Source organism: Pangasianodon hypophthalmus, chromosome 5, assembly GCF_027358585.1.
Source record: "Pangasianodon hypophthalmus isolate fPanHyp1 chromosome 5, fPanHyp1.pri, whole genome shotgun sequence".
Taxonomy (NCBI): Eukaryota; Metazoa; Chordata; class Actinopteri; order Siluriformes; family Pangasiidae; genus Pangasianodon; species Pangasianodon hypophthalmus.
Window position 1 is genome coordinate 16,389,855 of NC_069714.1, and position 15,420 is coordinate 16,405,274.

Sequence of the window (15,420 nt, forward strand, 5' to 3'; positions counted from 1 at the left end):
TAGTTCCTCTTTCAGTTTGTGGTATTGCCCCAGCTTCTCCTTTTCTCTTTTGGATAATGTAGTCTGTTTAGTTTGGAATATCCAATTATCATTATCTGTTGTTACTATATCTGGTTGGTTCACTCTTATGGGTTTATCTGTCTGTACCTGGAGTTTCCATTAGAGCTTTGTTGTTTTCTGTTGTCTGTAGTTCCTCTCATTTGGCTTTGAGGTTGTCCAACTCATATTCTTTGCAAATGTTCACATATGGACTCCTACAATTGATTGTGCTTCTCAGTATATGCCTTTCTTGCATGTATTTTGTTCCATCGTACTAAGTGACTTTTACTTAACAGTTGCCAGTTTATTAAGTACACCAACCTAATTCCTATATTGGCTATTTTCCAGGTACACTTAGCTTTTTTGGTACACTGTGTAGGTACACAGTTAATCACAGGAGACAACCACAGGATTACTGCTGACCAGATATTATTTCTGCTGAACTTTTCCAGTAAAGCAGTGACACTGACATGGTAATGGTCTGGTAGTATGTGTGTCTTTGATATGAACACATGCTCAGCAGTGTTGCTTGGGATTTTTCAACACCTTAGTGTAACAGCTGGCTTAAGTACAGTTCACCAACCAAAAAAACCTATCCAACCAACAGCATCCTGTGGTCAGATGACTAACACAAATTGTGCACAGAAATAGATGAGCTGCGGGGTTTAAAAACAGTGTGCACTATTCACATTATTAGACACACAATGTACTATTTTCCTCTTGGGAGACACCAAATTCAACTTACCGTTTAAATACAATGATTAGATGGTATGTTGGGGCGGGGACTCTGGCCCTCCAGGACTAAAGTTGAGGAACCTTGCTGTAAATCAACTGAGACATTGAATTTTTTTGTAACAACACCAGATGGCAAACTTCCCTATAGTTTTATTGTGAATTCTTTGGAAACGAGCAACCACTTGTGCACATATTTTCTTAGAAACCAACCAACCAACCAAACAAACAAACGAACACATCTTTAAGCCCACGTAGTTTGAATATTGCTCCTGTGTGTTTTGGTGATGTATTATGTTTTGTGTGCTTCATCATCACCATGTTCCCCCAGAGGTCTCTGTGTGTGTGTGTGTGCGTGTGTTTAAGAGAGAGACATTTACAATGTAATATGCGACGGCTTTCACTGACACACACCTGCCACCAGCAGGTCCCTCGTTTGTCGATAGAGGGTTAACGTCTGTCATCGATCAGAGCTTCTCAGCAGTCTGTATATCTCCTCCCACGCACCCTATTTAATCAAACCCCCTGCCCTTAGCTCCACCGGCTTGTGGAAGGAAAAAAAAAAACCTCACTCAGTTCACGCTTACGAACAGCTCTAATCTTTGCTGAAGACGACATGGCTTTGGCGGATCCACAGCGTGGAATAACTAACGGTGCAGATCCTGGCTCTGCGTTTTCGGAGATTATCGAGCTAAATGTTGGTGGCCAGGTGTACGTGACAAGACGCGCAACTTTACTCGCAGTGCCGGACTCTCTTTTATGGGGCATGTTCAGTAAGAACACGCCCAAGGACCTGGCGCGGGATAGCAAAGGGCGCTTCTTCTTGGACCGGGACGGCTTTCTGTTCCGTTACATCCTAGATTACCTGCGCGACCTCAACCTGGTGCTGCCAGATTACTTCCCGGAGAAGAAGCGCCTGCAAAGAGAGGCCGAGTTTTTTCAGCTGCGAGAGCTGTGCAAGCGTCTGAGTCCTAAAATGAGCAAGGACGACTCAGTGTGTGAAGAGAGCTGCTATCAGAGCGATTCGGATGAGGTGATGGCGCACGGTGCCGCGGTTTCCGGTTGGGATGCGTCGCGCGCGCTTTCCGCACTCAGCATGGCGCACTCGACCTCGGCGGAAGTCAGAAAGTCGGGCTACATCACCATTGGCTACAGGGGCTCGTACACCATCGGGAGGGACATTCAGACCGACGCCAAGTTCAGGCGCGTGGCGCGCATCACCGTGTGCGGGAAGACTTCCCTCGCCAAAGAGGTGTTCGGAGACACTCTGAACGAGAGCAGAGACCCGGACAGGCCTCCGGAGAGATACACTTCCCGCTATTATCTCAAATACAACTTCCTGGAGCAGGCTTTCGACAGACTCACGGAGTTCGGCTTCCGCATGGCCGCGTGCAGCTCCACAGGGACGTGCGCTTACGCGAGCAACGACCCGGGCGAGGACAAAATCTGGACGAGTTACACAGAGTATGTGTTCTGTCGGGACTAACACTCCCAGGAAGTGTACAACTCTATGTGCATCATTCATGTGGAAGGGTACAAACACGGAGGGAGAAAAAAAAACCCTAATAGTGTATTAGGTTATTAGAAGTGAACACTGTACCACTGAGTTACTTCAACACTATAGATGCTAATTCACTGTTATGTAAATACATGTCACAGACAGTAGCTCCTGCACATCCCTTTAATGATTTAGTAAGTTACTGCATAGTAGTTAGCTTTACTTTATGACCACTAAAAACCATTAAATACAGGACATCAGGTATTAAAGATCTCAGATTATTTCATATTGCCCACTAGACTTTATTACAGCAACTACCGAGCACACCAGAGATAATGGAACTAAAACAGTTTACAATAAAATTTTAACCTATAATATTAAAAAAAATCCTTATGCATGTGCTCTCATGCCTGTAAAGATTTTGAGTAGCCTCTTTGATGATATTTAACAAAACCAAATGGAGTAAGGTGTAGCTTAAACTTTTACAGCTGTATATTGGATGTATGATGACCTCTTGCATGATGATGCATTAGACTAAAAGCATAGGATTTCCATAAACTATCAATAAAGACTGTATATCTCCCTCATCTGTTGTTTATCAGACTAGTAGTTCAACAGCTCTTGCCATACTCTCTGTTAATGTGCATGCTCCGTTTCCACTGACTTTTGTACTGTTGTTGTGATCTGGTAGAAAAATCAAATCTAACACTCCTTTAAAACTGTGCACACTTCTTGCTTCTGAACTGTTTTTCCATTCATAATACACTGTTTTGATATTTCGGTATTGTTAAGACTTGTGCTCTAAATTAATATGTTTCTTATAACTACATGTGTGTGCTTTAAATGTTTTGAAGATATTAAATAAAATTCTATTCTTGTCATTAACAAACTATAGTAGTTTTTGTTTAATATTGATGATAATACTTTAACACAGAGATTAAAACTTAGAAGATAAGATACTGTACAGGAAAATGAAGGTTTATGCAAACAACTCCTGGATGGCATGCCTGCTTTATGTGACAACTCTGGTATATAAACACGTAGAGCTACAGCAGAGCTGTGTCGGTCTATAAACATAGAACGGGGTGTGATTTTGAGCAGATTTGAGATTTATAAAGAGAAAAAAATATATTACCAAAAATTTAGAGAAAAAACACATCTGGTGCAAGAAACTACAAAGGCTTCTTATGCTGAATATTAAAGAGCCAAGCTTCCAGAGATTTTCCTACTCAATTTCTGTGTAGATCCTTTCCGTTTTTGTGACACAAATTGGGTGTGTGATGCTCAGATGCAAATGGTGCAGCTGTTCTCATATTATGATGCCATTATCATTTCAAGTGTAAATAACAAAAGGTTCCAGCTGCAGTGAGAGAGGGACAGATTGCCTGAGGGACAAAATGAAAAACCTTGTGTCCTAGAAAGACAATGTTCCTTCATTATTCACTGGTGCTGTACCAGGAACATATCTGATGTTTATCATGGTTAGAATAAAAGATGCATTTTTACTATTCTAGGCAGCCATTTGGCACCATTTATTTAGGTTGTCCTCCTAGAAGTATGCTAATTCCTCAGAATTCTGGTGATGTGCATATTCATGATAGTGCAATTTTTACTTTTTGCTTCTGAGTTTCCCCAAAGCCATTTAAAATGTATTCTATTGAATAGTTGTCTGGTATCTCCTCTGAATTGCAGATCAGAGTGCTGTGTTTAAGCCAAACTGGCCAACCTGCTGGTTCTAATTAGGTTCTGTGTTAAAAATGAGTTTTCAAACACATATATCCCAGTGGGTAATTCTCTAAATGTTTTGCATATACACTCTACAACAAAAAGAGCTTTAATTACACAGTAGATACAATATAGCTCTGCATAAATAATGAAGCTGAGTCTTTATTCTCAGAAGTATTTTTGTGTATTGGATGTGTCTATACATTCTGACTGGAGGAAATTATTTGCTGCTAAACACCACTTGCTTTTTACCTGTAACAAAGCCTATTTTAGTACAACATACACTGGGGTCAATGGAGTCATCATTATTCATAAAGCTGCGCATTTTCCCATTCTTTTAGTGTAAACTTTCCAAAACTCTCTAATGTTATTCTTGTTAGAGATCAATGAATGAAAACTTTTCAACAATTATGAAACTGCTTACTTTTACTCTTTCCTATTTTGGCCTCATCTTATTTATTCTTCTTTTTTCAATTATTGTGCACTGAGCAGTGATATCAGCAGCTTTCTTAGATATGTGAAAGATGCATTTCCACACCATTGTAAAATTATAATAGCTTTTTTCTAAAAATGGTGTGGTATGTATGTTTGCTCTGCGGTCTATTGCTAACTGAATCATGTGTACTTTACTCTGCTTTCCGGCCTTTTGTGGAAAAAAAATGTTTCTAGTGGGGTATAAAGTCTTTGCTCCAGTTTGCTAATCAACACATCTGGTTGTATTTTTCTATACAGAATCACTGAGCTTCACAATACAATTGCAATCCTTCACTAAGCAGCAACAGGGATGCTTGCCCAAAACATCACATTGCTCCATACAAGAAATGTGCCGGTTTAAAAACTAAAATTCAGTTCTATTCCTGGCATCAAATTCAAACATCATTCCTCAAGCTCTTCTTACACCACTCACCTCATTGTGCTTGAGTGTGTACATCCTCTACATAGTAAGACCCCTCAGAGATTCAGGAGTTCACCATGTCATGTGAAGACATTTTCAGTAAATTTTCAAAAGTTAAATTCCATCCATTAAAAAACAAAAGAGATATGGATATAATGAATACTAGAACTACCTTTAATTAAATTACCAGAAACCACATTTGACACTGTGTAGAATATCAGTGCTGTGAAAAGCCCATTCTGCATATCTTCCCATTTTTATTCTGACATGATGATGCTCTCAGATTTAATTATCATAATTACCATGCAGTCTGATGGTTATGAGCCGAGATGGGGAAAAAAAACTAAATTGCAGAGCACAAAAGTGTGCTTTGTGTATATGTGTATATGTGTGTATTCAAATATGTGTGTCTATTGTGTCTGTATGTGCATGTTTGCCATCTGCATGCATGACTGTGCTCATGGTGCCTCTTCTGTTTGCCTGCGAGAGAGTATCGAACATTTCATCCCTACATGCTCACTGGCATTAAAGAAGTGTTTGACAATTTTCTCTCTGTGGAACAAGGACTAAAAATGGACCAGCAGGATAGAAATAGTAAATGACAAATTACACAACAGATGGTTCTTATATTTGGAGTGCTTAAACAATGCTTAGAAGTAAGTTTATGAAGATGGTTATATAATTCTGCAACACTTTTCACACTTTTAAAAAAAAAAAAAAAAGGTAACTAATTACTAGTTGAATTGTAAATAGGATCAACTCTAACAGTTTTTCATCAAAGTATCACTTTTTTGTGGCATCTCATATTCCAGAGTGGTGTTCTGGACAGTAAATATGATTTGATAAATTAAGAACACAAAACTTAGTGTGTTGATAAGGTCACAGTTCAAGCAAACAACTGCCAGTGTGAGGTAGTTTTCCAGAAGAAAAACCTCAAGTACTCTTTAGAAACCTTATCATACTGCTACTATTATTTTGTTTTTTATTTGCTGTAAGTGAACAAAAGAGAATTATACCAAAATAAATATATGTGACATATTTTACTTTAAAGGTAAGATGCATTTGTGTTCTTTTTAAGCCCATGTTTTCAGTAAAATGCTCTATTTCATCTGTTTTGCGTCGTGAAGGTAAATCAATATGCACTTTCAACATTTCTTGTAGCTGAGCCAGTTGCTTCAATAAATAGCAAATCTATGGTAACCCATCTCTGTCAAGACGGTCCCTTTTAGTTCTGAACAATTTCACCACAAATGCTGTGGCCTGTCCATTTAGTCCAACACTCTTCAAAATAGCTTGCTTTTGCCTCACAGGAAATGACTGTACCTGTTAGAAATTACAAGTATTAATCAATAGTACAGACAAAGAACGTTCCCTTTTAGACCTAAAGAATACAATGAATGGGGAGAAAAACCAATACTTTTCAAACAAATGGGCTGCCTGGCATGTATTCACTGAATCTCACAAATCAATTATCATTAAATCTCTAAAGTAGAGACCAGCAGGGGTGTTCTGTAATTTCTTTTAAGCAGCTGTTGGCTCTGGTGGCTTTGGATCGGTTAATATTTTTGTTCACAATGAGGCATCCCAGAAATGAAGCTCTATGGAATAACAGTATTTAGGCATGTGAGCAATCAATTTCTTACTAATCGATCTGAGCACTTGAAAAATACTGTAGCAGAGCTGATCAACATATAAACAAAAGTGACTATAGTTCAGTAACTCCAGTCTTTTAAACATTAAACATTCCACATCATCTGTTGGGTAATGTTGCAGCCAGTCACATGCTTTTATGCAAATTATTTATATGAAGGTAGCTCATCGAGAAAGAAAAGAGTTTTCACAGATTTTCTAAGATATAATTCATTTACGCAAAAAAAAACAACATAACGTTTCAGCAGAGAAGTATGCCTTTATTCTTTGCTGCAAGTTCAAAATGGATGGCTTGTCTGGTCAGAGTCTGTGTCGCTAGTCATAAGCGGTTATATGAAACACCAGAAAAAAACAAAACATTACCACTTTAGATTGATGTCTATAGCTATATATGTATTTAACTATAAATTAATCACTAATGGTTGAGCAGTAAAAGGTAAATGTTGGCGCCATTCAGTGAAGTAGTGAAGTTATGTGCGTTGTTAGACCTTTAGTTACTCAAATTTTAGTTGAATACCCCTGATGTATAGTATAACATAAACAATGACATTTCACTTACAGTATCCATAGTTAGACTAATTCATCATGCTGTCATGTACAGCATATAGTTGCAAAACAATATCACTACAAAATATTTTACATACCACAACAGATTTGGAGAAAAACTCTCAATCACAGAAGTATTCACTTTTTGCTGTTTCCTTATAGTTTTTTTCATTCTATCTGAATTGTTTTTTTTTTTTTTTGACAGATGAAATTAGGACACATAACATATGCTGTTTTCCTTCCGTGTGCCTTTGAGATTGTGTCAAACACTGTATTCTTGTTCACTAAACAACAGGTCACTAAACAACAGTATTGATCTTAGTGGTATAAGTCTCTGCTGTTTTGACAATGGACCATCTGTGTCAGCTTTCTATTACAGCAGGCCATTAAACTTGTTTACAATTTAAATGAATCTCTGGGTTGAGATGTGTATCTGCCTCAGGTCACCTTTAAACCCAGCATAGTCATTACAGATGCAAGACGAAAAGCAGGAAGAGACTGCTCTTAATCAATTCCCAATTAACATGCTCTTCACTAGTTGATTTCTACTTGGTGTTTCCATGCTCCTAAATAAATGCTTGTTTGCCAGGGTGCAGGAGTGTCAAGTGAATTGGGAGTGAGATAATTGCTAATCCCTGTGTCCTGGAGGGACTAATGAATGTTAATTTATGACGTTAAACGATCCTAATTTTGTGTATAAAATTATATATATATATATAATTTGTATATAATAATATAATATAATAATAATAATAATAATATATATAAAATGTAAAATAATAATATAATATTAATAATGTGTGCATACGTATTCCAATGCATGACTTTTACAAGATACCCCAGTTTTTTTTTGTTTTTTTTTGACGCTTAGCATCACATTTTAACCTCTGGAAATCAAGCACTTGCACCATGGCAAAAAGCATATCTATCTGTCCTTAAAATGTTTTAAAGGTAAGCTTACCTGTTTCAATTCAATTTTTTGTATAGTACTTTTAACAATAAATATTGCCAAAGAGAAGCTCTACAGAAATCTAGATGTAGATGTACATCCCTTAAGAGTAAGCCAGCTGCGACAGTGACAAGAAAACCTCCTGACACAACATCAGGAAGAAATGATGAGAGGATCCAGACTCAAAAGGGAATCCATCCTCTTCTGGGTGACACCAGATAGTGGGATTATAAATCATCACTCTTCCACAATTGTAGACTATAAAGTCAAGCAGTAAGTGTGTTGAAATAAAGTTTAGTGTGAGCATATTGTGAAAAAGAGTGCTGAGATGAGCATAGGAAAGGCTTTATGATTACAGCTGCAGCTCTTAAGTACACGACTACAGTATCTAGGTGCAATTATTCACTGAAGCAAGTGAGAAACTAATTACCGTAATGATAATAATATTTGGAAGGCAGGTCACCATTATTTTTCATTGGAATGTCAAGAATAAGGTCTTATCAAAGCACAAAATGTTATATTAAATGATATCCATTGTTCCATATACATCTCACCACTTGTAGATCTAGAAAATATCCTAAGAAATGGTAGGAACATCACAGAGAAAAGCAAGTGCATCACAGAGAATCTTTTTTTTTTTAATTTAAAAGAGAAATTTGCATGTCCAAGCATGAAATATTGATCATGTTCTTAGATTCAGTGGCCACGTACTGCTTTGAAATGCAAAGGTGAGCTCTATTAAAGGGTGGTGGCCAGTGTTTCCCAATCCAGGTCCTAGAGAAACATGCATTCTGCATTTTACTGTTTTTCCTGATTTCACTGTTGAAGCAGGGTGAACATTTGCAGTGCAGAGTTACTCTCAGACCAGAATTAAGAAACAATGGATGAGGCAGTTAAGACCATGAATGTTTGATTTATGAGACCAGCTTTACTCTCTTTACACATAATTTGCTTCATGTTTACTTTGTTTGCTTATATTTATTGATCTATTTTCTATTTGGTATAATTATTTGTATTACTTGCATTACAAGTTTTTTTTTTCCTGGATAACATTTTAACCTTCATCACAAAATTTCAGCTGTCAGTACCGAATATAATCAACCTACATATTACATTAAGATGAGAACTTAAGATGATTACTTCTCTCTTAATTAGTTTAAAATTAATGAGTTTTGTATGTGTAAGGGTGTACAGGTTTAATCACTGCTCATATGTTCTACACACACATCTCCCAGCACAGGTTCACTAAGTGCCTCTGTTCTCCATCCCCTACCCCCAACCCAATATCAGAAAAAACACTGCTTCACCATATGGGGCCTGCAAATGGCAGTGTGTGCATAGACCTGCACAGGAAGTGATATTGACAGGGGGAAGTAACAATGAATTTGCCATCACTAATCTACCTAGATCAAACAGGCTTCATCAAAGGCAGACATTCAACTACTAACATGCACAGCCTACTTAACCTGATGCATCATTCATCACACCAAAAATTAGAAACAGCCAGTCATACTTGATGCAGAGAGTGCCTTTGACAAAGCCAATTGGAAATTCGTATTTCCCACATTAATTAAATTACGTGTAAGAGAATCATTGTTTAATCATTGGATTAATCAATGAATTCAGATTTTTTACACTTCACCTAAGGCCACAGTTTTTATTAACACAAAGTTTCACACTGCACAGATATACCAGGGATGCACCCACACCTCTTGCTAGTGAAACATTAGCTGCAGCTATATGCCAAGATGTAGACATCAATGACATCAATGACATTTATCATGCAACATAAAATCAGCTTATACGCAGATGATATTTTTACTCTTCTAGCAAAATCCTTCATCTTCAATACAAGAGAATATCTAGATAAGTATAATTTTTCATAAAAGGTTGAGATTTATCTTGACATGTTATTTGTAAGCTCATGGACGCATCATAAACATGCAATATCAAATGATTATCAGGAAGAGTAGACTTAAATAGATACAAATGCAGTTAATGTTTATTAAAGAACTGGCAGACAAATCCAAATCATGAGGCAAAGTAGAAAACAGAGAACAGGCAACAGTCAGGCGATCAGCAAAAACATGAACTGGGCTAATCCAAAAGGCAAAAACCAAGAAACAAATGAGATCAAACCCAGAATAACAATTACTGAATAAACAGTTCAGTCAGATGATTAAACACTGAATGTCACTTCACTCCAAACAAAGAACCACAAGGGTTTAAATACACAAACTAATTAAGGGGCAAACTGAAAACAGGTGAGAGTAATCAAGACACACTAGGGAGACAACCATTGACAAGACATGGGAGGAGACAAGACATGAACCAAAACAAAACACAAGTGGCAATGTAAACAAACACATGACAACACGGAAGAATGCGTGCTGAGAGCCTCTGCATGCAGTGCTCATTGCGGGAGGGAAATACGTGACAATCATACCATTTGACAAAATGTAGGAAGAGAATAAAAAGGACTTTGTGCATGTTTTGCTTTCTTATAACTGAAAACTTTATTCCCGATCACACATCAACACGCTAATCTAATTGTTAATATGGTTACACATAATCCCTTTATGAATAATTTTTTTTCTTATTTTTGTTATGCTATATGACAATGAAACACGAACAGATGATTAGCTTAAGCTGTTGTTGTTAATGCTCTTTGTCATGGTTATATTTACATTGTTTTTTACATATATTGAAAGCACCGATTTACAACTGATGACATTTTCTCACCAAAAACAAAAATTAGTATGTTGTTTTGGTTTCAAACATGATGGCTATCATGACCTTATCATGAATTACTGGTCATAATATCATGATAATATATGATAATATATCACTGGATGTGAACTGTCATAGACACTCATGACAATATATTTTCTGTGGTATCTTTATAATTGGTTATGTCAATCTTGTAAATATCAATGACTCTGTATTCAAGTAAAGTGCAAAAATAAATAGCTTAACAACTACGGTCAGAGTGCAATCTATTTGCAATTACAACAGTTTTTCACTGTGCAGATTAGATGTTTATAAAAAGGTTTGGGCTTCCACTATACTTGTAACACCATTTTGAAAATGAGAAAATATAAGAAAGTTGAATTACTTCAAGACAAATGAAGCAGATAAAAGGTCTGGAGTTGATATCAGGTATTGAGTTGGCATTTGGCAGCTGTTCTACCAATATGAAGTCCAAGGAGATCTCAATGTGATGCGATCCCAAGTGATGGAGGCCATCATTAGGCTGAAAAAACAACATAAATCTATAAGAGAGATAGCAAAAACCTTAGGTGTGGCCAGGAGTTTATACCTTTGCATTTCATTATGCTTGTATGTATGTTTTTTTTGTAACCTATAAAATCTCTTCTGTAGTTATAGTGCATACTCTGGGAATCCTAAAATATAAATGTAAATCTCATTTGGAAAACTATAGGCTGAATTTTAGTCATACAACACTTTAGTATCTATCTATCTATCTATCTATCTATCTATCTATCTATCGATATATATATATAAATGATACCATTAAAATATTGCCTTGTGAATGAATTGGAGACATGCATAAGGCATCACCTCTGAATGGTACTCAGGACTCTTCTTTCTTTAATGTGTAAGTAAATCTATTCATTCAGTAGGCCTACAAAAGTTAGAACTTGGTATAAGTAAAGTACTTGTGACAGGATTGCTGAGAATAAAAAGCATTGTGAATGTAGATGCTATGAAAGCATCATTCTGTTACAACTGTTGTATGACTACATTTCAGCCTATAGTTTCTAAATGAGATTTACATTTATATTTTAGAGTTCCCAGAGTATGCGCTGTAATTACAGAAGAGATTTTAAAAGGTTGCAAATAAAACCAAACATACGAGTATAATTATCATCATCACCAAGATCACTGATTCTAAAGTCAAACAGCAGGCGATAAAATGGAAGTCTAAGACCGACACAGCAGGTGAGATAGTGCAGTAAAAGTCTGAATCATGATCTCTCAGTACAGGAGGAGAAACAAATGTTGTATTTTGAAGAAACCAGGTCAGTAGCTAAGCTAAGAGGACCTGTAGAACTAATAAAAATTCTGAGGAAAAGGCCTTTGACTAGTCACTCAGTAGTTGAGCAATGAAAGCTTCTGTTAATATTTCACATTTTATAGCTTATATTTCAGCTTATAGCTGAATTTCTACAGGGTGACACCACTCTAGTGTTTAAGGTTCTGTCCTGAGCTTGGGTTACTTTATGTACTTTGAGCTTAGTATTTCTCCTATTGCCTCTCTGACCAGAATAAAGCAGTTACTGAGGATGAATGAATGGATGGATCTTCTGGTGAGGTGTCAGACAGTTTAAATGATCTGCTAATTAAATGGCTAGGTTTGGGCATGTCAGAAACAGGTTAATTTCTTCACAATGAAAAGAAATAGTATCATAAATTACCTATTAAATGACCAACATGCTTTAAAATGTGGCACTCAACATCAGGATCGAAATAGAATTCCACTATTGGGTGTCACCCAGAAGATGAACAAAGTTCTGAGAAATATTTCTGCAAACCCTCTTTTAGCCTCTCCTCGTGGATTGCATCCATATGAGTCATTGCAAACAGATACCAGTTCGGCTCTTTCACAGAAGCCCTATATATACACGTATATGGGCTGTTCACACTGGCACTGGCTATACTGACTGAAAGACACATTAATGCCAGGTTTAAGCCTTTTCCTCAAGTCATGCTTTGTCTCTTCCTTACTGCTGCATATTTTATCATCCAGACAACCTGTCAAAGGCAGCTGACCTCATATCATGCATTTTCCACTGATCATTTAAGCTCCATTTCATACATTTTATCCAGATTCTGTTAAAAAAAAAAGAAATTACTTGATATAGGAGAGAATGGCAGTAAAATAAAAGATTTGTAAAAAAAATAATATAAAAGTAAAAAATGAGGCAGAAGTAAAATGAATACAGATAGGCATCTTTCAGAGTGTCTCCTATCAACCTATCAATTGAAATTATTAAAATACATGTGTGACAAAAAAAAAACAAAAAAAAACTACGGTAATATGATTTCTCATAAGCGTGGTCCTTACTACTTCAAACTAAAAACAAAATAATTATTTCATTATAATGCAAAAAATCCTAATACTGCAAAACAAGATCAATCAAATTAAAGCTTGCCCGTTCCCCCCAGTGGGAATTCCCCCACTGTGATCTGACTGAATGCTGTAGCCCTTCCTAAAGATCTTGCTTCTGGTATACAAGCTGAGAGGTGGTGGTGGTGGTGTGCCCTAAAACTGTTGAACCACTCTCAACCTAAAAGAATTTAAGACATCCATTTAATTTAATGTCCACTTGCATTCTATCAAAATAATTATTTATGTATGTTGGGATGGCTTTGGCTGCCGTACTGAATCATGTGACTTTGGTTACCTGAGAAACCCTCCTCTTTCCAATTGTTGGTGACTGGAATGTTTTTTCTTTGTGCTAATTCAAATGCCAGACATTTCTTTGAAGTAAGAACATATGGACAGTCAGACAAGTTTTTGACATGGTGTGCACTCCTTTTCAAACTCCTTTATAAAGACCTGCTTTGCCTCTGCTGTTCTACTGCATCCTACTGCTGTAAGACTGTCATTTCTTCTGTCTTATGTATGGGTTTTTCAAGGGCTTCTTTGTGTAGTTAAGGGTTTTTAGTTTCCTAAAAGGGTTCTAGTCTGCAGTACTTTCTGATAAACAATGTGTTGTATGGTTCTACCTACAGTAGAATCTTTAAAGGTCCTAGAGACAACTTCACCTTCCTTGACGTCACAGACCACTCTCTCCATTTTCTCAAGCAGTGTTGAGACCCAGCCTATTTTGTTCTTATAATTTTGTGGCATGGCAACATTTCTGTAATATTTAGATATGAAAAACAATGGCAGTTATGAATTACTACATTGAAATGCTAGTTTCTTTGCTAAAGGCTTGACTAAACTTTGGTGGATCAGGAAGTTTAACAACTGTTTGTTTTCTCAGAACTTTCTGTGCTGACAATAAAGAGGATTGGTCCCCTTCTTACCTCAGGCTGAATATGCCCAGAACGCTCCACACTACTTCACCACCCAGCTTTCAGTGTGTGCTAGGGTACCAGCTTCCCCTCTTTCCCTGGATTGCAACCACCATCAGTGCTCCAGCACTTCACAAATGACAACATGAGAATGTCTTATACAGCACACATCAACACCTAGAAAAAGTCAGCACTGTGCAGCTTCATCTATGTTTGAACCAGAGGACAGGGCGTGACTTTCCACTATAGATGCTTGTGTGTGTCATTGTTGTAGAAAGGTCATGCATGAATACACTGGTCCATTTAAGACACTGCAACACATCAACAAAGTAACATACGAGCTTGACTTGCCTGTACAATAACACCTATCAACATCATTCCATGTGTCCTTACTAAAACCTTTGGTAGCCAGTCCTTTGTATCATGAATCCCCAGTAAACTATCTTCCACCTCCTCTCTATCAACCTGACTACACACTTAAGGAAATTGTAGATTCCAGATGTTGATGAATGTATGCAGTACTTCATCAACTGGCAGAGAAATGGACCTGCAGAGAGATGAGTCCTAACCCTAGATCTGTTTATCATCAGAAAATCCCATGCTCACTGTTCAGCTCCAAGTCCAAGAGGTAGACCTTGTAAACACGCACATTCTGTGACTAGGGTCATTAATGAGCCTTTTTCATTTTGCGCACACTATTCTGCTTTTGACCTTGTCTGTCGCGTTTATTGAGTTTAGCCTTGTCTAGTCTAGTCTGTTTGTTGAACACCTGTCTCACGATTTTGACTCTAATATGCCCTTTGGATTTGTCTACTTTGCTGTTTCTTAATAAGACCTTACACCTTCATCCTGCCTGTGCCTGACACATCATTTGATATTATTTGATAACCACTGAAATGTTCACTATGAAAAGATTTCATTTATTTCACTATTTCATTTTAACAGTTCACACAAGACCAATAGGATATTGTAGGATCAACAGAGCTGTATTTCACCGATTCCTGGCACAAATTTGTCTTATCAACTTAACACAGTTAATGGAAAGGAGAAAGAATATTTATATATATAGCAACATTTTTCTAAGAAATCACTAGTCATACATATAGGCAAGTTATTTGGCTACATTTTAATATCGCTAAATTGCTTTCTTTTTTGATGGCCTGATAATGTTTTATCTTTGGCGACCCAAATGAAGTCCATGTTGGATGTCATCCTTTTGCCATTTCAGCAGTCTGAATATTTTAAAAGCCAATCTGATATGGGTAACATAAAAAAGACAGTTTAAAATGTGCACTGGCTTTGAAGGGTTTTTTTTGATAAAATTCTAATTAACTGTGGAGG

General features: G+C 36.9%; 1 protein-coding gene across 1 annotated transcript; it reads left to right on the forward strand.

Moving 5' to 3' along the window:
- The first annotated feature begins 1,056 nt into the window (after window positions 1-1,056).
- On the forward strand, window positions 1,057-3,431 carry kctd12.1 (potassium channel tetramerisation domain containing 12.1). Its single transcript, XM_026911647.3, has one exon. The coding sequence runs from the start codon at window positions 1,388-1,390 to the stop codon at window positions 2,255-2,257; it is 870 nt and encodes a 289-aa protein (XP_026767448.1). The 5' UTR covers window positions 1,057-1,387; the 3' UTR covers window positions 2,258-3,431.
- The last annotated feature ends 11,989 nt before the right edge of the window (window positions 3,432-15,420 follow it).